Source organism: Jaculus jaculus, chromosome 2 (genome assembly GCF_020740685.1).
Source record: "Jaculus jaculus isolate mJacJac1 chromosome 2, mJacJac1.mat.Y.cur, whole genome shotgun sequence".
NCBI classification, from domain to species: Eukaryota; Metazoa; Chordata; class Mammalia; order Rodentia; family Dipodidae; genus Jaculus; species Jaculus jaculus.
In genome coordinates, this window is record NC_059103.1 from 161336666 (window position 1) to 161358693 (window position 22028).

General features: G+C 42.3%; 1 protein-coding gene across 1 annotated transcript in view; it reads right to left on the minus strand.

Moving 5' to 3' along the window:
* Pip4p2 (phosphatidylinositol-4,5-bisphosphate 4-phosphatase 2) overlaps positions 1-9577 on the minus strand; it is a 65452-nt gene extending 55875 nt beyond the window's left edge. The window contains exon 1 of the mRNA XM_004656926.2: positions 9368-9577. Coding sequence (XP_004656983.1) covers positions 9368-9473 — 106 coding nt within the window. The 5' untranslated portion in view covers positions 9474-9577. The remainder of the gene's footprint in view (positions 1-9367) is intronic.
* Between the last annotated feature and the right edge of the window lie 12451 nt (positions 9578-22028).

The window sequence follows — 22028 nt, forward strand, 5'->3', positions numbered from 1 at the left end:
TTCATTCTCCAGGACCGACATAAAGCCAGATGCACAAGGTAGTACATGTGTCTGAAGTTTATTTACAGTGGCTAGAGTTCCTGGTGCACCCATTCTCTTTCTATCTTCCTCTGTATATCTAATAAATAAATAAGTAAATAATTTTTAAGAAAGAAATACAAATGGTCAACAATATGTGAAAAATATTCAACATCTTTAAGCCATCAGGGTAAATTAAAATCACTTCACAATTTTTTATCTTATCCTAATGAACGGGTTATCATCAAGAAAACAAGCAACAAATGCTGGAGAGGATGTGGAGGGAAAAGTACCCTTATTCACTGCTGGTGGAAACATTAACTGATAGGTTGATTTCCAAGCAAATCAATATGGAGGTTTCTCCACAAACTAAAATTAGACCTGCCATATGATCCAATTATACCCCTCCTGAAAGTATACCTAAAGGATTAAATCAACACGCCATAGAGATACTTACACATCCATGCTTACTGCTGCACTATTCTCAACTGCTAAGTAATACATGAGCATCAACACAAGAATGTGTAAAGAAAATGTGCATGTAAATAACAGATTTTTTTCTGGCCATTAGGAATAATGAAATTATGATATTTGCAGGATAATGGAATGGGGTCAATATTAAAGTAATTGGGTTAAATAAAATAAACCAGGCTCACAAAGACAAATATCATATTTTCTCTCATATTTGGAAATTAGATTTAAATATAAATGATAATTAATAGATGACTGATAGATAAAACAGATAGACATAGCATGAAAGTAAAAAAGGGGACTAGGAGAGGGGACGAACAGGATTAAAGAATATATAAGAATATATATCACATGAAAGTAAAAGGCAAAAATGGTACTATTTGCAGGGAAGAGGAGGGCCATTATGAGCAGAGCTGGTCAGTGGGCAAACAAAGAAGAAAGTAAAATAATGTACGTGTATAAAATGCCACAAAACAACCACTACTTTACATATCACTTAAAAATAATTATTTTAAGTTTTGTATTTTAATTAATTAATTTATTTACTTGCAAAGAGACTGATTGGCTGGTGCAGAGCCTCTTGTCACTACAAATGAATTCCAGATACGTGTGCTACTCTGTATCTGGCTCTATGTGGTTACTGGGGAAATGAATCCAAGCCAGCAAACTTTGCAAGCAAGCACCTTTCACTGCTGAGCCATCTTTCAAGTACCCCCAAAAATAACTTTTATAAAATGTGGAGGCTGGGGAGAAGGATCAGTGGTTAAAGACACAACTTCAAAGCTTGCCTAATTAAGTTCAACTTCCCAGCCACCCATATAAAGCCAGATAGGCATTCATTTGCAGCATCAAGAGACCCTGATGTATGTGGGTGTGCACCCAAGAGTAAATCATTGACTACCTATCCCCACTTGAGAGGTCTCAGGCATTTAGACTATGTCAAAGAATGGCCATGTAACTGGAGAATAGACAAAAAATAGCCAATGACCATTCAGTGACTACTTCCTGGATGGTAACAGCTTCTACTCTGACTTTTCTATTTGTCTTATGGCAAGCCCTATCTTATTCTGACTGTGGTACTGGTATATATTTAAATAATGATGGTCTATAGATTATAGACTTTATATCCCTTTATTAATTACTGCATTTGTTTCTATTTTAAGGAAGTGCAAAATGTTTTGGTTTTGATTCATGTGAAATCATATGACTTATTTACTTGGCTTCATTCTTAGTGTGAGGCTTACAATACTGCTTTCAAGAACATTTACATTTCATTAAAAAAGTAGAAAGATGTTCATTTGTAGTATAGAACAAACAATTGCTTCCATGACCAAAAAAAAAAAACAAAAAAGAAACAGTAAGAAAGACCCTTATAGCCTAAGCAGTGTAAAGAATTCCCTGTTCTGCTGCTCATCTCACCCAGCTTGTTTCACTGACAATCACAAACCAAGTGCATTTTCTAAGAGAAAGCAAGATAGTCCTTTGCAAATAAGTACATATGTAGATATATATTAACTAACTCAAGTACTCATAAATAGTATAAAAGATGCGCTAGCCGGGCGTGGTGGCACACACCTTTAATCCCAGCACTCAGGAGGCAGAGGTAGGTGGATCACCGTGAGTTCGAGGCCACCCTGGACAACATAGTGAATTCCAGGTTAACCTGAGCTAAAGTGAGACCCTACCTCAAGAAAACCACAACAACAAAAAGATGCACTTCTATATGCTTGAACCCAGAACTTCTTTAATGACATTTCAGATGAGAAGATGAAATGGAGGACATGAATTCAGTAAATGGGGAGGGAAAACAGATTAATTGCATTTGCAACCTTTTATTTGCTTAAGTACATAAAACAGTATGATACAATGTTAAGGCTTGACAGTGTTAGGTGATAAAAAAGTATAAAACAGGTCTCGAAAGATTGCTTAGTGGTTATAGCATTTGTCCTCAAAGCCAAAGGACACAGGTTTGATGGCCCAGGACCCACCTAAGCCCAATGCACAAGGTGGTATATGCAAATGGAGTTCGTTTACAGAAGCTGGAAGCCCTGGTATGCCCAGTCTCTTGCCCTTTCTTTCTCTCTCTCATCCCCTGCCTCTTTCTCTCTCTCTCTCAAATATTTTTTTTTAAATGAGAGATTTATGACTTCTTTTCCCAATTCAAGCCTTAATCAAGTGTCAGTGTTCTATGTTTAATACCACCTGAGGCAGATGTGGTACACACTGGTAATCTCGGTCCTCAAGAGGTACAGGGAGGAGAATCACAATTTCCAAGCCAGCCTGGGTTACTTAAGAAGAAACTATCTCCAAACACTGACAAAAATAAGTAAGTAAAATGATGAATCCAACCATATCCCAGTGCTTCCTTCATGCCTCCCCTGGTTCTGACCACCATCATCCACAGTCCCATTCCATAATGACAAACTACTAAATACAATCATATTCGACTACTTTCTTCTTATCTTCCCTCCAGTATCCATTTTCTATTTACAAATTAGAATAATCTTTAAAAAGCAAATATTTTAGGTTTCTCCTTTGTTCCAAAAGCACCATAGCTTCTCATTACCTTCTAACATAACCCCATCTCCACACAGTGACCTATCAAGCTCCGTAATCTCTCTTAGTCAACAACTCTGACCTCTTCTACCACACTTTTCCTAATTCCTATCCTCTAGACTATGATACTCCCTGCCTTTCAAACAGCAAGTGATATATGTGCTATTCCAATTATCTGGAAAGTGCTTCCTTTCCCTAGAATTCCATTAGTGGATTCTGATTTGTGTCTCACGTCTCTGCGTAACTGTTATCCCTATGATCTCTTTCCTATTGAACATTCTGAGCATTCGTTCCTACCAGAACACATATGCTCTATCTTTGCATGCTGTTTTACATCTGAGATTACAATGCTTACTACACGTACTTCACTGGAAGGAAGGCTCCACTGCATATAGAATAGTGTAATAGTCACTCAAATATCTAAAAGGATGGCTGAACAAATGAATGGCATGTTATTTAAAAGATGCTGGATAGAGTCAGAGGAAATGTGAGAATTATAAAACAGGATAAAGGAATCCTGGAGCCTGGTGCCTATTGGTGATTTTAGTAGGAAATAAGAGTGGCATCACATGGGGAAGCTGGATGCTGATATATTTCATCAATGTTTGGGCTCTGTTTTCTTAGTACATGCCTGAGTGAAGAAAATTTAAGGACATTTTGTAAATATTCTCTTAAGTAGAGCTGATGGATTAGCTTAGCAAAAAAGTCAAGCTCCCACAAATCATGGGCTACAAGAGGGTGTACACATACTACATTCTCTCTTTTAAAAAACGGGGCAGGGGTTATACCATTTATCTGGTGCTAACTTTACCCTCCGTCAGAGAATTTGCTTCTCTTTTTCAGATAGACACAGATCCTAAGAAGAGAACCGCTCCATCATACCTTAAAAGGGCTCCAGCTGAAACTAACAATTATTGGGGAAACAAACAAGAGAGCTGTTTTTGAGGTGAAACCTGGTACCAGCACAAGGGTGAAGGAGGAAGGAGATCGACAGAGAACAAACAACTCCTACCAAACCAGAGATCCAGAGACACAGAGGCTCCCAAGACCTCATCACTGAAGCAGACCTAAAATGAACCCAGCATGGCTCAGGAAAACTTGTGGAAAAGGGGACGGAAAGAATGTCAGAGCCACATGTTGGCTCATGATACACAGAGACATTGATTCCTACCCATAAGATGGCTTACCAGTTAAGCACTTGCCTGTGAAGCCTAAGGACCCCAGTTCAAAGCTCGATTCCCCAGGACCCATGTTAGCCAGATGCACCAAGGGGCACATGCATCTGGAGTTCATTTGCAGTGGCTGGAAGCCCTGGGGTGCCCATTCTCTCCCTCTCTCTCTCTCTCTCTCTCTCTCTCTGCCTCTTTCTCTGTCTGTCACTCTTAAATAAATAAATAAAAATGAACAAAAAAAATTTTTTAAAGAATCCCAGCAGGAGTGCACCCTACCAGGCCCTGAAGAAGCTGCAGGAAACTGCATCTTTCTTGCTCATCATGAGAGTCTAGCTTTCAGTGGGTCTTTGAATCCTTGGCAAGTGAAGGGAGAATTTAAACTATCCTCACCCTGGGTTGTGCATGTGGAATGGGGATGTTCCATTTCTTGTTATCAACCCTAAACCAATCTTTAGTTCCTCAAGGCTTCAGAAATTTAAGGCTGCCAAAATATACTACAGAAGCCAGGCATGGTGGTGCATGCCTTTAATCCCAGCACTCGGGAGGCAGAAGTAGGAGGATCGCTGTGAGTTTGAGGCCATCCTGAAACTACATAGTGAATTTCAGGTCAGCCTGGGCTAGAGTGAGACCCTACCTTGGAAAACCAAATATATATATATGTATTATATACGTGTGTGTGTGTGTGTGTATGTGTGTGTGTATACACACACACACATACATACACACTACAGGAAATTTAATTCAGCAAAAATATCATCTAACATTCACCTATGGCACAATCCCTGAGCTCAGACTTTACCACATATGGGACATATGAAGGTCACTGACAAGCTGGAAGATAGTTCTGTGGTTAAAGGTGCTTGCTTGCACAGCCTGATGGCCCAGGAATCAATTCTCAAGCTACTCATGTAAACTGGATGCAAAGAGGCAGAAGTAGCTGGGTGTGGTGGTGCATCCATTTAATCATCCCAGCAGAGGATTGGGAGGTAGAGGTAGGAAGACTGCTGTGGGTTTGAGGCCACCTTGAGACTACATAGTGAATTCCAAGTAAGCTGGGCTACTGTGAGGACCTACCTTAAAAAAACAAAACAAAACAAACAAAAAAGAGGCAGAAGTATCTGATGTTTGTATTTCACAGCAAAAGACCCTGATGTGCCTTCCCCACCGCACCCACACACACAAAAGGGACCTGAATGTCTGAAAACAGTTCTTTGGAGAGGAGAGAGTCCTTGAGAACATCAACCACATCTACCTCTTCCGTCTCTTTTCATAGCACATTCCTTGAGCCTGTTTCCACATTAGTCTCATTGGATTCTACCTCCTAGAACTTATCATATTCCATCCTGCTAGATAGAGGCTTTGAAACATACCACCTTCTTTATCTAGAATGTTCATCCACTACCCTGTTTGTCTCTTTATTTCCATCCACAGATCTCTCCAGTCTCCCTTAAACAGGTTAACTCATAATACATGCTGTCAAGTAGACATGCTTCCAACATGCTCCTCATCACCATTACATTTGTATTTAGGTGGGTGATTATGCAATTTACCCTCACGATGCTGAAAATTTCCCCTCCAGCTAGAGCTTGGCTAGTACTCCAATATTTGTTTGCTGAACAGATGCAAAAAAATTTAAAAAATCTAACTGGGCAAGGGAAATGGCTCAGAGGTTAAAGGAGCTTGCTTTCAAAGCTTGCCAGCCTGTGTGTCATTCCTCAGTACCCACAGAAAGCCAGATGCACAAAATGGCACATGCAACTGGAGTTTGTTTGCACTGGTAAGAGGCTCTGGAACACCCATTCTCTCTCCATTTCTGTCTCTGTCTCTCTCTGCTCACAAATAATTATTAATTAAACAAACTAAAATAAATCTAGGGCTAAGGAGATTAAAGGTGCTTGCTTATGAAACCTGCCTGCCTAAGTTGGCCCAGATTCGATTTTCTAATACCCACATAAAGCCAGATGTAAAAAGTGCACTTACATCTGGAGGTTGTTTTTTTTTTTTTTTTAGCGGCAAGAGGACCTGGCACACCCATTCTTTCATAATTCATTTATATTCTTTCTTTCTTTGTCTCTCCTTCTCCCCTTGTAAATAAACAAATACAAATTTTAAAAATCTAACTACTTCTCTCTATGTAGCAAAGTATCTTCTTTTACATATTATAGTGAAGTATATGATTACATTCCTATCCTAGTACTGTGTATAGACAATTAGAAAACCGCAAACAGAAAACATTGTTTTCATATAGAACATTTTACAAATGGGAATGTCTTATTATTTTGCCATATCTTATCTGTAGTATTTGCAGATTTATATGGGAGTCAATTAATTTGCCTAAACCATGAAAGTGTATGATATATATTTTTTCTACTCTCCTTTCAAATGAGCTATTTTATTTTAATTTCTATGTCTAACTTCTATACATAAGCAAATTGTACATTATTTGCATATTGGTGGCACACCAAATAGAGCAGTATAATCATGAGGAAAGTTTTCCTACTCTATGGAGTTATCTAGTACTGACAGTGATGACCACAAACACTCCACTCAGAAATCCAGAGTGGACAGTTAAATGGACTACACATGATTCTTCTTGGTCAAAAACCTGACACATAATCCTACATGCTCTCCACTACTTTACCAATAACCTGCCTAAAATAAACATACCACAACTTAAATCCCAAAATGGATTAGTTCTTGTTGGGCATGGGATCTAATACTCGTGTTCCTTAGAGGGAGACACAAAGAGCAATAGGTTGGAGACAATATTCAGTATTTAAGCATTTTTCTTTTCTATTAAATTTCAAAGTATTGTGGTCAGGGTACATTGTGTATATGCAAGGATATTACCAATGTAATGTTAAAAATAAATAAATAAAAATAAAATAAGAGTGAAATTATAAATGGCATCATAAACTAAAGCTCATTATGACAACATATAACCCATTTTTGGAGTTTGAATTCCAACTATGCCGCTTACTGTTTTCAACTACTAACAACATCTGGTCTAATGACAGAAATCTTCTGAGATCCTGAACTAATTAAACTAAGAGCTTACTTATTTTTTTCTCCCCACTACAGCATGAGCTTCAAGCAGGTATGGTCTGGGTGAATCTCATGCACCTATAGTAGTGTGTGGCTCACCATAGTGCCCAATAAATTACTGACAAAAAGAACAGCAAAGGTATAAGGTTTAGATTTGGTCATTACTTAGAACATTTATGATAATGCTTACTTGTTACTAAACAAGAAATTCTGTTAAATACAAATTATATGACTTTATTTCTCTTATGCTTCTTGCTTATAAAAGTAGTTTGTAAATATCGAACCTATCTCATTCATCAGTTAAATAATTATCCCACCATAATGTTGAATGAGTTTTTTCCCTAATCACTGTATTTCTCTGGTTGTTATCAGTATTTTGTAGTGAGGGGCTGTGGAGATGGATCAGCCATTAATGACATTTTCTTTCTGGTGTCTCTATCTCTCTCAAGTAAATAAAATGACTTTTTAAAGCATTCTGTAATGAAATCCCTTTTCTTTAGGGGCTGACCTGGAACTTCCTTTGTAGGTTCAGATATAATCTGATAAAGTTAAAAAAAAAAAATCTATGGAAACAATGTAGTCTGTTTATGAGTGTCAACCATTTTTTCAATAGTTTAGCCATTGGTTGACTATAAGTAGAAAAAATGTACATCCAAGACACAGGGCATAAAATAGATTAGTTATTTAAATCCAAAGTCAACCACTTAATAAATCATCTGATATCTTTAAAAATGACTTATGACATTGAAATATCCATCACATAATTAGTGAATAAAGCTTGGATAACAGTACATATTGATATCAAATTTGCCCACGGGAGGAACTCCCCCTACTTGGTTACTGTTGATATGTTTAATTAATATTGACCAGCAAACATAACTTGTGGGTTCTCTGTGGATGAGTTTCAGTTCTATTTTGCACCTTACCTCCCAAGCTATTTATCAGTCTGAATTATTCACAGCTAAACATATTTTTCTTCTATTCTGACTCCCTGGGCTAGGATACAGATAGATGATTTCTAGGTTATAAAATATTCACAGGAAATTCTAAACACTAGACGATTTCAACCTGCTCTATGGTTATTTCAGACTTGAACTTGGAAAAAAGTTGTGTTCCCAGACACATGATTTGTTTATATTTTCAAAAACATTAACTTTGGCCTCCTTTAATGTTCAAACTTCATTCATCTTGAGCCAAAAGAGACAGAGATGCATGTAAGGGAAATCTGCAAGTGCCATATTTGATGATTTCTGCAAGCCTTGTCTCGCCTTCCCGTTAAGTGCTGGCTCCACCTTATTTCTACTCTAGTAATCATCCAAAAGGCTCAGAACAAAGACAGCTCTTTGAATAAGTTGTGTCCTTTGGTAAAGAGCCACCCCCCCCCACCGCCTTCTTTCTCCACACCCTTCAGTCAAATTTATTTTGATTCTATATTGACAAAAACTAAGTAAAAATATGTATAGCATTAACTTGTACCACTCTTTAGAAGTTAATTTTAACCTTACGCAGATATGCATACGATATCCCACCTTCCCTTTTATCAGAAGGTTCTCTTTTCACTCACTGCTGAAGTTAACCCTTCCTTACAAGTAATACACGCGGGAGGGGATTTTAGACATACTGGGAATATTGATTAACAAGATTCCTTTTGGTAAGGCACTTCCGTGATTGATCGGGGCGCTGGGGGAGGGGAGAGGCGTGAATGGAAGATGTGTATTTTTCAAGCTGAAGTCCTCTCAAGGACAGATGACAAGGTGAGCAGAAGTAGGGGTTTGTCAGCAACCAGTAAGCATTTGTGAATGACTCAAGATTTGCGCCACTTCCCAGCTGCACTCAGGGGCTGCTTTGAAACAGCAACACACAGATCGGGGAAATCCATGTCACATCCTGTAGTCCTGGCAAGAAGTACAACACACTCTCCACCACCAAGAGCCGCAGCGGCCAAGCCCCGCAGCGGAGCTACCCGGCCCGCAGGCAGTGCTCGGAAAGGCACGGTCAGCACCCTCCTCCCCCAGCCCGCGGGAGAAGCTCGCCTCCATCTCTATGCTAGAGCTCCCGGGTTTTTATCCTGCCTGGCGGAAGCAGGGAGGTCTAGCTGGCCTTACCTCTGGGGCTGCTTTCCTGCAAGTACGGCGGGGCGGTGGGAGTGACATTGCCGGAGTGGGATGCGGACAGCAGGGGCGAGCGTTCGTCCACACCATCAGCAGCCATGACTGCAGCCAGGTGGAGCAGGGCTGCGGCTTCCGAGGAGGCGGCGGCGGTGTGCGCGGCCGCTGCTGATGATGCTGCTGCTGCTGCTGCTGCTGCTGCTCCGGCCGCCGCGGCCGCTGCCTCCCGGAGGCCCAGGATGTGTCACAAGGCAGGAGGCGGGGGAGGGGAGGGTGCGGGACCGAGAGGCGGGGGAAGGGAAGCAGGCTGGGAGGCATGTTGGGGGAGGGGAGAGGGAAAGAGAGCCCAGGAGAGGGGGCGCTAGGAAGAAGTGGTGGAACCCAGCCAGTCTGAGGGGGGAAAAAAAAAAGGAACAAATTAGGAATGCCTAGGAAATGGGGGGGGGGGGGGGAGGAAGCAGCCCGGAGGAGGGGTAAAGGGGACTAGGAGGTGACAAGTGCTTTTCACTAAGGAAAAAGTAGATAAAGAGTAGCTTTGAAAGGGGGAGTAAGGAAAAGGGGCTATGACTTGATCAGACTACAGCTAACACTGATAACTAGTTCAGCCCCTCTAGGAAGGAAGAAGGTCTGACTTGGCCGTCAAACTTTGCAACAATTACACAAAGAAGGGTTATTTCTAGACTTACCAATTGCTTCCTGAAGATTTCTTCTTTGTTATGGACTGCTGTTCACTATTTGTTCTCTAAGAGGAAGTAGAGTTTTGCATGTGCATTGGAATTCTTTTCCTTGTGGTTATGAATGTTGTTATTGGAGTCTACCACTCTAGTAGGAGTTAAATGTATGTGTACATGTAGACTTTCACAAGTTTCATTTTGCAAAATAGTTTGTCATTTTAGTATGGTTTTGTGCTGTATTTCCCCGATATACATATGTACATGCATACGTACTAAGGTTTATATACAACATAAAACAATTTTTAAAACTCTTTATTTTAATAATATTTTTAAATAATTTTTACTTGTAAAAGCTAACTTGGGCTGGAGAGATGGCTTAGCGGTTAAGCGCTTGCCTGTGAAGCCTAAGGACCTCGGTTCGAGGCTGGGTTCCCCAGGTCCCACGTTAGCCAGATGCACAAGGGGGCGCACGCGTCTGGAGTTCGTTTGCAGAGGCTGGAAGCCCTGGCGCGCCCATTCTCTCTCTCTCTCTCTCTCTCTCTCTCTCTCTCTCTCTCTGTGTCTTTCTCTCTGTGTCTGTCTCTCTCAAATAAATAAATAAATAAATTTTAAAAAAAAAGATAACTTGTATTTTACTTAAAAAGCTCAGCACATTTCTTCCCTTATTTTCTGTTTATGTTTTTCTTTTTTGTTTGCTGTTTGTTCCTTTTTGGTGTTTGCCATATTATTCTAAAGTGGTTTACATGAGAATAAACAAGTCAAAGTTTTGAACATGATCAATTAAAAATGCAATAGGAAAATAGGCATGACCTAAAATAATAATTTTCCTGCAAGGACACTTTTAAATCAAGTGGGAAGTATTTATTACTCAATTACTGTGTCCACCCAGATACCTAGGACATGGTCTCTGTCTCCAAGATGCTTAAGAGGCACCCTGGTCAAAAACAAGGCATCCAGAAGGCCTGTGATTCCACTTACAGGTTTCAGTGGGTATGAACAGCAGCCTTCAGATATCAGAAAACAATGCTCCTTTTATATTAAGAAGCATCTTCATTTTGCTCTCTTAATACATATTCTTTCTTTCAGAAAATTCATTTAGGCACCAGTTAGAAATCCTAAGGGGAGACAAAAATGGTACTTTATCTCACTCAGCATGATTTAAGGGTCAGCAGCATCAGGACATAATACAATATAAAGAGCCCCACATACTATAACCCAAGGATATGGATAGGCCTCCAGGAACCTGAACCATGCAGAGTAGAAATGTAGTATTCCCTTCAAAAATGCCTACAGTTTAGTTACATACTGGAGTATATACTGTGTTAAATAAGTTGAGTTAAAGGAAATTAAAAAAAAAATATAAATGGGGCTAAAGAGATTGCTCAGTGGTTAAGACACTTACCTGCAAAGCCTAATGACTGAAATTCAGCTCCCCAGTATCTATGTAAGCCAGATGCACAAAGCACCATATGTATGTGGAGTTTGCTTGTACTGTGTGTGTGGAGGGGAAGTATTTGAGACCTTTTAGATCCATCAAAGTCCTTTTGTATATATTGAAGGAAATTTCCATTTCACAGCTTTGGTTCTCTCAGAGGTCTTCAGGTTTTCTTTCCATACTGTTTATATGAAATTTTCAACTAAATGTAAAGATTCTCTCCTTGGGGGATAAAGGAAGCTAAGCAGCCTCAGGAAGCCAACAAGCCTGGCAAAGACTGCAAGACCTCACCTTAAAGATATAAAAAGGGGGCTGGGCGTGGTGGCGCAAGCCTTTAATCCCAGCACCTGGGAGGCAGAGGTAGGAGGATCCCTGTGAGTTTGAGGCCATCCTGAGACTACATAGTGAATTCCAGGTCAGCCTGGACCAGAGCAAGATCCTACCTTGAAAAACCACAAGAAAAAAAAAGAAAGAAAGGAAGGAAGGAAGGAAGGAAGGAAGGAAGGAAGGAAGGAAGGAAGGAAGGAAGGAAAGAAAGGAAAAGAAAGGAAAGGAAAGGAAAGGAAAGGAAAGGAAAGGAAAGGAAAGGAAAGGAAAGGAAAGGAAAGGAAAGGAAAGGAAAGGAAAGGGAAGGGAAGGGAAGGGAAGGGAAGGGAAGGGAAGGGAAGGGAAGGGAAGGGAAGGAAAGGAAAGGAAAGGAAAAGATATAAAAACGGGAGAAGAACTGCTTAGGAAGAGACTTTCTGAGCAGTAAAACTGTTGTGCAGTATGCCCAGAGGTGTAGCTTCCATAAGCCATCACCTATGCTGGGTGGGCTTTTTGGTGAAACAGTTGTCTTTGAGTCATCCATGTTCCTGTAAGCATCCCCTCACCGTGCTCTATAAATAATTCCAATAAACTCATTCGTTCACCAAAACTTGTTTTGTTGTAATCATACTTTAGTCTGTCTTCTGTGCCCTATATGGGAAGAATAGATATGTGTTTGCATCACCCCGAGGAAAAAGTTCCCTCAAGGGCTCTCTAAAAACGTACACAATCTAATCTCCAGAGCATGTGAATATTTCACCTTACAAAAGGGACTTTGCACTTGTGATTCCATAATACAATCCCATGAGTAAAAAGAATGTCACAGATGTTCCATGTGAGCTTTTAAAATAGGAAAGCCTTCTCCAGCTGTGCTCAGATAGTCACAGAAGAAGAGATATGAAGTATGAGAGGACTCATCCTACCAAGATGATGGAAGATGGAAGAACAAATTGGAATATAGGGTTTGCCCTCACCAGCTACCCATATGGAAAATCTAAGGATCTTTGGTGGACGGTAGCAAGGATAGAGGCTCTATAATCACAGCAGTACCCAAATGAGCAAGAGGAGAGTTCTCCCCTCAGCCCTCTTAACATTGGATTTTATGGTGAGAGACATACTCGATTTCTGACTTTCAGACATGGGGTAAACTTGTTATTTAAATTACTAAATTCTTGGTAATTTTTAAGAGCATTAATAGGAAATGCAAAATAAAAACCTGCATACTTTCCCTTGCAATAACTTAGTAAGTGTACCTAAAAGAAGAAAATTTGTCACTTTTTATATTCCCCATGGAAATTATCTTAGTGAAACCAACCTTTTGGTCCATTTTCTGCACTCCAAGTTACCACAGGCAACAATTAACTGATATTCTGTTCTCTAGTCCTGACAGCAACTCCCCAACCCTGGCTGCTTACTATCTCCTATCCATTCCTTCAAGCCCGCTGCTCAGCCACAAAGACAGCATCATAGATTATTTGGACTTTGTTAAGAAAATACCATTTTCTGGGACATTTATCTATTAGTTTACAATTTACTTTCAATACCAACTTCTGTTAAGTTAATCTTTACTTTGTACTTCCAGTACCACATTTCTTCATGAATTGCTCTATAAGAATGTGCTGTTCTAGAACGTAACAACATATTACTATCTTAAGGACCAACCAGGTGGTTTTCTGCCCATTCTCACAGATACAGTTAGTTGGTGGTTCAGGGGGACTTGGCTCAGTTGAGACAACTGGCTGGCTAATCCTCTCTTTCCAGGTAAATTTTCATTCTAGGTTTTTCTTTCTTTCTTTTTTTTTTTTTTTAATTGCAAGGCATTCCCAGAATAGAGGTCCCTAGAGAACAAAATAACAGATGCTACAAAACCTCTGCTGTACCCAGTTCTGTTCCTGGCATGGTCATATTTTCACAAAATTATAACTGTCTGTTCAAGCAGTAAATGAAATCATAAGGTTACATTTGCCAGACTCTCAAGGTCAGAATAAATCATACAATCAGTCCATATTCAAGTGACTGAAGGATAAATTCAGTCTCTTGATGAAAGGTTTGACAGATGCACATATAGGGATACCAGTGTTGTGAGGTGTGATTAAGGGCCTAATAGTGATCTATAGCAGCTACAAATAACATTTCATGTAAGAAAGGGAAAGATTAAGGAGAGTTGTGATAGGAGATAGCAACTGGCTAGGCAGCATAGGGGTGATGGAACCCAAAGTGAATGTTTCAATTAAGGGGATATTGCTACACAACATTCCACCCCTTCCTAGGCTGGAACATTCTTTCTATCCCTTATTATAGAATGTTCCCTGAGACTTGGCAGGCTTTATGAGTATGTTCTCCCACCTATGGCTAATTATTAGGGCTTTATGCACAGCAAGATTTTTCAAGAGTTTAAAGTATTAGTCTCTGAAGGACACCCATTGTAAAAGAAAAAAAAAAAGTATCCTTCCATAATATATTGAGGCAGACACCTAAAGTAATTGATGAGCATAAACCCAAATGTTTAGAAGACAATTTGTTAGGCACATTCCATGTATTTAACAAACCATTTACCATCAGCAATGACAATGTACCCACTGAGGGCTATGACCTCTCTATCCCTGGCATACAGAGCTAAATGTATTAGTGGGACTTAAATCCAATTAGAAAGCAGCTAGTTGCACCACAACAGTTGTCCCACTACTCTGCCACTTGGCATATCTTGCTAGCCATATTAATATTGTACCACGACGATGCAGGGACCATAGCTAAGCAAGACCATCTTCCTCCAGAACCCTGCATGGTGACTTCCCGCAATATGAAGGCCAGCCAGCTGGGAGAGAATTTCCAGTTCCATCCCTGCTTGATTTCTCTCTGACCTGGTGGTTGCAATTGGTTGCATCTTGTTCTGGCAATCAACTACAACCACCACCAGCAGCAATAGACTTTATGATTTGTGAAGCCTCAGGGGCCTACCTGGCCAGCAGCTCATACAAGTTAGCCTACTGGTGGGGCAGTGGGATTTGCATCCCACAACCATATAGCTCATGTTAGTGTCCATCCCCACTCATGCAGAGTGCCTTCCTTTAGATTCCCTAACTGCTGTCTTTAGTGTCTTCAGATGCTATTACAAATCTGTAATACACTCAAGAGTTAGCATTTCACATTCCCCGATTTACTGGGACATGATGAGCATGTCTATCAGCTGCTGTCCGACCCTCCTTATCCAAATTTAAAAAATTTAAAGTATATAGTGCTAAGGAAACCCTAACCTTCGGAGACTGGCCGTGGCCAATTCCCCCTTTTTGTTTTTGCAAACATTCTTTTAAAGTCCTATTAGTTCTTTCAATGATACCTTGACCCTGTGGATTATAGGGAAGTCCATGCTTAATCTGTACTGCCATGTGTTGGCAGAAATTATTAAAGGAATGTGCAGTATAAAAAAAAAAGAGAGAGTTAGCATTTCATAAAGAGATCTTGTATAGAGGCTGGGCAGTATGGAGGGATGCCCACTTGTAAGAAATCAGAAAATGGAGCAGAATCCCACAAGTATAGTTTAGGAATCCCAAACTGCTAACTGAGGAATGTTGTAAACTGACACCACAGAGAGACAGCAAGCTTCCTGTGACCCTGGTCACCCTTTCACCTGAACTGTCCTTATTTGCAGAACCATGATGTACATGGCAGAGACTGCACAACTGGAAATTCAACTAGAACTTGTATGCACAGCAGCTTATGCAAACCTGCCAGAACTGTGCACTGGCGAATTAGAGCTACTTCACACGGTGAGAAGAAAACTGCACACAATAAAGTTCACCCTATCTGTAAAAGGACTCCTCCCGAATGGAGATTCTCAAAGCAAAACACAGCTGAGATTGAGCTAAGAATTGGTAGAGGGGAGATGGAGCCCTGTGGATTGGGAAGACTCTTGGGAGAATTCACAGTCACTATTAAGCACATCCTACCTAGAGAATACTGTCAATGTGACACAGGAATTTTGGTCTGTTTTGAGAGTGATGGAGCCTTTCTCGTCACTCAACAGTCGCATAGAACTTCCACTGAGTCAGAGGCCTCTGGATGAGTGAAATCCACAGACCAGAGGATAAGGTTCAGAAAGATTTATCAGATTATAGACCGAATTTAAGAAAAGGAAGGAATACAAAGTTCTTGCCCAGCAAGGCAAGATGGGGTTTGAGAAGCCTCCCTCAAGGCTCAGATTGGGGATTTATGTGCACCCCTTGGATGGACATCTGGTTTAGCCAATCCAGTCCTAACTGCAGTTGGGGGTCAGGGTCTTCTCAGGAGAGGGTATGGAGGGTGTATCTCAATGGTAGAGCTTTTGACAGCAGAAGAGGACAGATGTGCCACCCTCCCCCCCAGGAGGCAGAGACAAGCAAAAGCCAGATTTCCCCCCTACAGTCACTGAGGATTTATTTATTTATTTATTTATTTATTTATTTATTTATTTAATTAGGTTTTTTGTGGTAGGGTCTCACTCTAGCCCAGGCTGACCTGGAATTCATTATGGAGTCTCAGGGTGGCCTTGAACTTACGGCAATCCTCCTATGTCTGCCTCCTGAGTGCTGGGATTAAAGGTGTGCACCACCATGCCCAGCTTGAGGATTTTTTTTTTTTTTAATTTGGTGTTCCCATCACCCCTAATCAAATGGACAGTGAGCATTGGCCAAGTACTTGTTTCAAATGGCAGAAAGATAATTCAAATAGGGATATAATCTAGTATATCCATGTCTCCTCCTATGTCTTCCCATTCAAGAAGCTAGAATCTACAAGGAAGTTAGTAAGGCTAACAGGCACACTGTACTCATATACCCAATACAGGGAATGGGGAAGAGATTACAAAGAAGCTGACAGTCTTCATGCAATATCTTTCAAGCCACATTGCTCACAGATGACCAAGTGGATCTGAGTCTCATTCAGGAAATTGTGGCAACATTTCCTGGAGGACCCAGCTAATTCAGACTGCCAGAACCCACCTTCTTCTCCAGGTATTTCTCCTTTTCTTTGGGTGCATATACAAAGAAATCCAGCTATAGTGCTGGCCACATGAACCACTAAACCAGAAGAGAAACCCCTGATTCATCAGGCTTCTGAACAGAACACTGAGCCTCTCCTGAATCTCCCACCTGTGAACACATCCCCTCCTGCAACCATTCTGGGACCAGAGGTGCCAATGCCGTCCATTTCTCCAGCCCTTCTGTGGGGAGAGAACCAGGGTCTTTCTCTGCCAGCAGCACCCCCTTCCAGCTGAGAAATGGGGAAGATCCCCAAACCCAGGCCACCTAACAACTGGGGGGGGGCTGGTGCCCCTCTAGCCACTGTGTCAAATCCCAGGCCAGTCCCTCCCCAAGGCAGATGGAACTTATAAGACTGGCCCTATACAATATACCTATTGGCCCTTCACCAATACCAACCTCCTGAACTGGCATCACCATATTCCACCATACTCAGCAGCCCCAAGCCATGATATATCTTTTAGCCACTATCTTGCATAGTCCCCAGCCAACTTGGGATGATTGCCAACAGCTGCTATCCACACTATTCATCTCTGATCAGAGAAGACACATTTATCAAGCTGTCTGGGCCTGGTTGATTACTCAGCAATCCCCCCCCCCCCAACAATGCTCCACAAACCCTGAACAACTTGCAGACACTGCCTTCCCAAATGAATGCCCGAACTGGGACCCCAACACCCGAGAAGGAATAGAATCCCTCATGCAAATGAAGCAGGCTATCTTAGAAGAAGCAGGAACGGGTGCATGGGGAGCCACCAATCTGACCAAAGAGAGTGGTATGACTCAGAGTCCAAACAAGTTGCCCAGTCAATTCTATGAGACACTCTGGGATGCATACAGATCCTTCACTGCATTTGGCCCCGAGGAATGGCAGCACCCTTCTATTATAAACACAGCCTTTGTCCAGCAGTCAGCTTTAGATGTGTCCAGAAAATTACAGAAGCTAGAAGGCTTTGCTGGAATGTATATTGATCAACTCATTGATATCACAGCCAGGGTGAGAGCTACCTGGGAGAAAAATGCACACAAAGAAAAGGAGAAATACCTGGAGAAAAAGGCAAAAATTATCGCAGTAGCCCTCAGAGATGCGAGGGTCGCTGGAAGACTGAGGCTGCCATATGCCAGTAGGAGAAACCACTGCAGGTTCAAAAGAGACCACCAATGTGTGGGAGGGGTGCTATTGGAAGAGTGAGTGACCTGAGAGGGTAGAAAAACCAATGAACTCAAGGTTATGAAGAGACTAGGCCTACCACAATTGCAGTTTCCAAGCAGGCCCATCCATACAAAGTCAAAGACCCAGGGTGGAAGACTGAATCTGACTGAGGGTAACTGGGCTCAATCACAACTGGCTCCCAAGAGCCCAAGATCAAAATAAACGTGGGAGTGCCAAGCTGTGGATTTTATTTTAGAGATTGGTGCAGCTACAGTGACATCTCCCACTGGAAGGCTCACTAAGGATTCTATAGCAATTATTGGGGCTATAGGAACCACCAAAAAGTACCAATTTTGGGATTGCTTGGTACGAGGCCACGGAGTTTGCCACAGGTTCCCGTATGTGCCTGAAGCTTTGGTCCCCCTTTTAGGAAGAAACCTGATATCTAAGCTAGGCACCACAGTAACGATGGACTTGGGCTCTACCACCAACTCTGGTGCCCTGCCAGTGCTTACTTTGGAAGTCCACCCCCAGGAAAAGTGGGATGCCCTGGTGGGAAACATTAAAAGTTCAGGACAACTTAACTGCTATTTGGAGTGCTATCCCAAGGTGTAGAACATGCATAAGAAGATTGGCCTTGCTAAAAGCCAACACTTGTGATGGTGACCCTCAAGCCTAGGGATACCCCCATAAGACAAAGGCAATATCCAATCCCCCTGGAAGCATGGCTTAGGATATACCCCCACATCAAAAGGCTCAAAGGAGGAGGAATTCTGTGAGAAATTCAATCTCCATGGAACACTCCCCTGATCCCAGTAAAGAAAGAGACCAATGACTATTGGCCCGTGCAGGACCTCCACTGAGTCAGTTATGCTACTGAGGCTCTACAGCTGGTGGTCCCCAATCTATACACCCTGCCGAGCTTGATGCCTCCCACAGTGGCAGTTTTCACTTGTCTGAACTTAAAGGATGCTGTCTTCTGCTTGCAGTCAGCAGAAGCAAGTCAACCCTTGTTTGCCTTCGAGTGGGGAGATCCAGAAATGGGCACAAAAAGCCAGCTAACTTGGACAAAGATACCCCAGCATTACAAAAACTCCCTCACCATCTTTGGGGAAGCATTGACAAAAGACCAAGAGAACTGCCAACCAGCAGGGTGCACTATAGTGCAATATGTAGATGACCTGCTGCTGGCTGCCCTCTCCAGACAGACCTGTGAAAAGGGTACCAATGAACTACTGAAATTTCAACAAGAGACAAGATATAAAATATCCAAGAAGAAGACCCAAATCTACCAGGAGGACGTCATCCACTTAGGGTATCATCTTAGCTAGGGAAAGAGGAAATTGGGGAAAGGACAGAAACAGGTGGTTACCCAGTACTAAAAGGCAACTCCAGGAATTTCTGGAAGCAGCCAGGTTCCGCACGGTTTGGATTCGAGAATTTCGAGAATTCCCTGCCATAGTAGGGCCCCTCCACTGTGCCCTCCATGGATCTGCAATGGATCCCTTACAGTGGAAACAGGAAGAAGAAACCGCTTTTAGTCAACTTAAAGAAAGACTGAGTAAAGTGCTCATATTAGCCCTCCCAGACATCACCCATCCTTTCATCCTGTATGTACATGAAAAGAAGGGAATCAGCCTAGGGGTGCTGACCCAACAAATGGGATCATGGAATAGGCCGATGGCATAATTGTCCAAATAGCTGAACCCTGTGGCAGCAGGATGGCCACCCTGCTCAAAGCATTGATGATTATGGTACTGATGGTACAGGAAGCAGATAAACTGACATTAGGACAGGGCATTACAGCCAGAGTTCCCCACCACATTACTTCCCTACTCAATGGGACAGCTAACCACTGGAGGAATGGGGAGCTAGTGGCCTGATATCAGGCTATGCTGGGAGAAAATCGCCAGGTATAGATCAAGGTAGTGTGAACTCTGAATCTGGCAACATATCTACCAGAAGAGAATGGGGGGCCTTGCCATTTCTTTTCTTCCAGGCCTGATTTGAAAGATGAACCACTCCCTAACTCGCATTTAGAACTCTTTGCAGATGAGAGCCAAAATTTACAACAGGAAGAATACTGCACTAGGTATGTGGTAGTTACTGCTAATGAGATTTTGGAGGAAGGGGAAACTTCCCAATTATTGGTTGGCACACACTTACCAGAGCCCTCTTTCTTGCAGAAGTAAGTAAGCTACAATCTATACTGACCCCACACTCAATATCCACAGATCCATTTACAAGACAAGAGGACTATTAACTCTAGGGGGAAGAATTTTAAAACAGTGACCAGATCCTCCATCTTCTGGAGGCAATGTGGGTCCACAAGGCTATAGCAGTATTTCACTGCCAAGCTCACACTTGGAACCAAGATAAAGTAAGCCAAGGAAACGGGCTTGCATATTATGGAATAGGCCAGGCAGGCAAGCAGGGAGCCCTCCTTGAGAAAGTGAGTCATGGACCCTCCTTTGGGACTAAAGAAAGTGCATTTTGCCCTGTAGTCCTCCCAGGGCAGTCCAAATAATGCCCCAGGAGGAGGAAGCATTGATGGGATGAGCAACTGAAAATTCAAAGGGCTGGCTAATTGCCCAAGATGACAGAATAATAGTGCAGCACCTGGTTTAGTCAAACAGGCCCATGAGGTGACCCACCTGGGAAAAACAGCCGTACAGACCCTGCTACAGAGGCCCTTGTTGGTCCCAAGGCTAGCAATGCTAGTTAAACAAGCTTGCAGAGCATGTCTTCAAGGTGCATAGCGTAATGCCAAGCAAGGGCCCTGAGCCCCATTGCTGCCTCAGAAGCAGGGATTGTGTGTGTTCGAACATTTGGAAGTGGATTTCACAGACATTCATTTTAGTAAGGGCTACTGATACTTACTGGTCATAGCCTGCACTTTCTTGGGCTACAGAGAAAACCCTGAAAATGTCCTGTGCTCTAACCAGAGAAATCATTCCGTGCTTCGGTGACCCAATGAGTATAAGATCAGATAACGGTCCTGCTTTTGTCAGCAGAATTGTCCTGCAAATGTCAAAGGCAGTAGGGCTAACTTGGGATCTGCACCCATGGTAGCATCCCCAGTCCTCAGGCAGAGTTGAAAGGATGGACAGAACCCTGACAACTGCCATGGCTAAACACTGCCAGGAGACACACCCCGACTTGGCCAGAAATCTCATGCTGACCTTGTCCAGATGACGTGGAGATGACTCTCAGGAATCCAATCCAGCTGTGGATGACCCTGCTGATCCTGAACCTGAACTGGCTGAACAACCTCCACTCAGCCCCTCTACTGGTGCCTTGGACTCACAAGCTAGTCTGAGAGATGTCCCTGTACCATGGACTGGCACTGATCAACAAGACTAAATGTCCCCTTCAAGGCCTTGGGGCGCTTACAAAGGAAAGCTGAGGTCTGTGGGTTGGGGCATATTGGTGACATCGCAGGTTGGTCCTGTGTGGACTTTGCCATTCCAGGGGCTTGGAATGGAGCCCTTATAAACAGGGAAGGAGTTTCAGTGTCTGGTAGAAATGTCTGTCCAGAGCTAGGGAAAAGATACAGAGTAAATTGAAAACTGACTATAGAGAGGCCCCCAAAATGGGGCTCTGGAAACATTGGAATTGGTTGGTGTCTCAAAATCCATCGGCAGAGAGCTAACTCACTGGTCACAGTCAGGTTAATTACCAACCCTGCCAATATGTTGCTACCTGTGAGCAGAGTCAACACACTGGATCTCTGCCCCCCCCAACCAAACCCCAACCCAGAAGAGGAACACTAACCCTTCCTGGGTTAAACCAAGATGCCTGCTGACACAAATGCTTCAACTGGCAAACACCAGCCATGAGTTAATGAGGCAAGAAGACCCAGAGCTTGGGAAAGATTGCTGGATCTGCTTAAGAATTAGACAGATGGTCTGGAGAGATGGCTTAGCAGTTAAGCACTTGCCTGTGAAGCCTATGGAACCCTGTTCAAGGCTCAATTCCCCAGGACCCACGTTAGCCAGATGCACAAGGGGGCGCACACGTCTGGAGTTCATTTGCAGTGGCTAGAAGCCCTGGCACACCTACTCTCCTCTCTCTC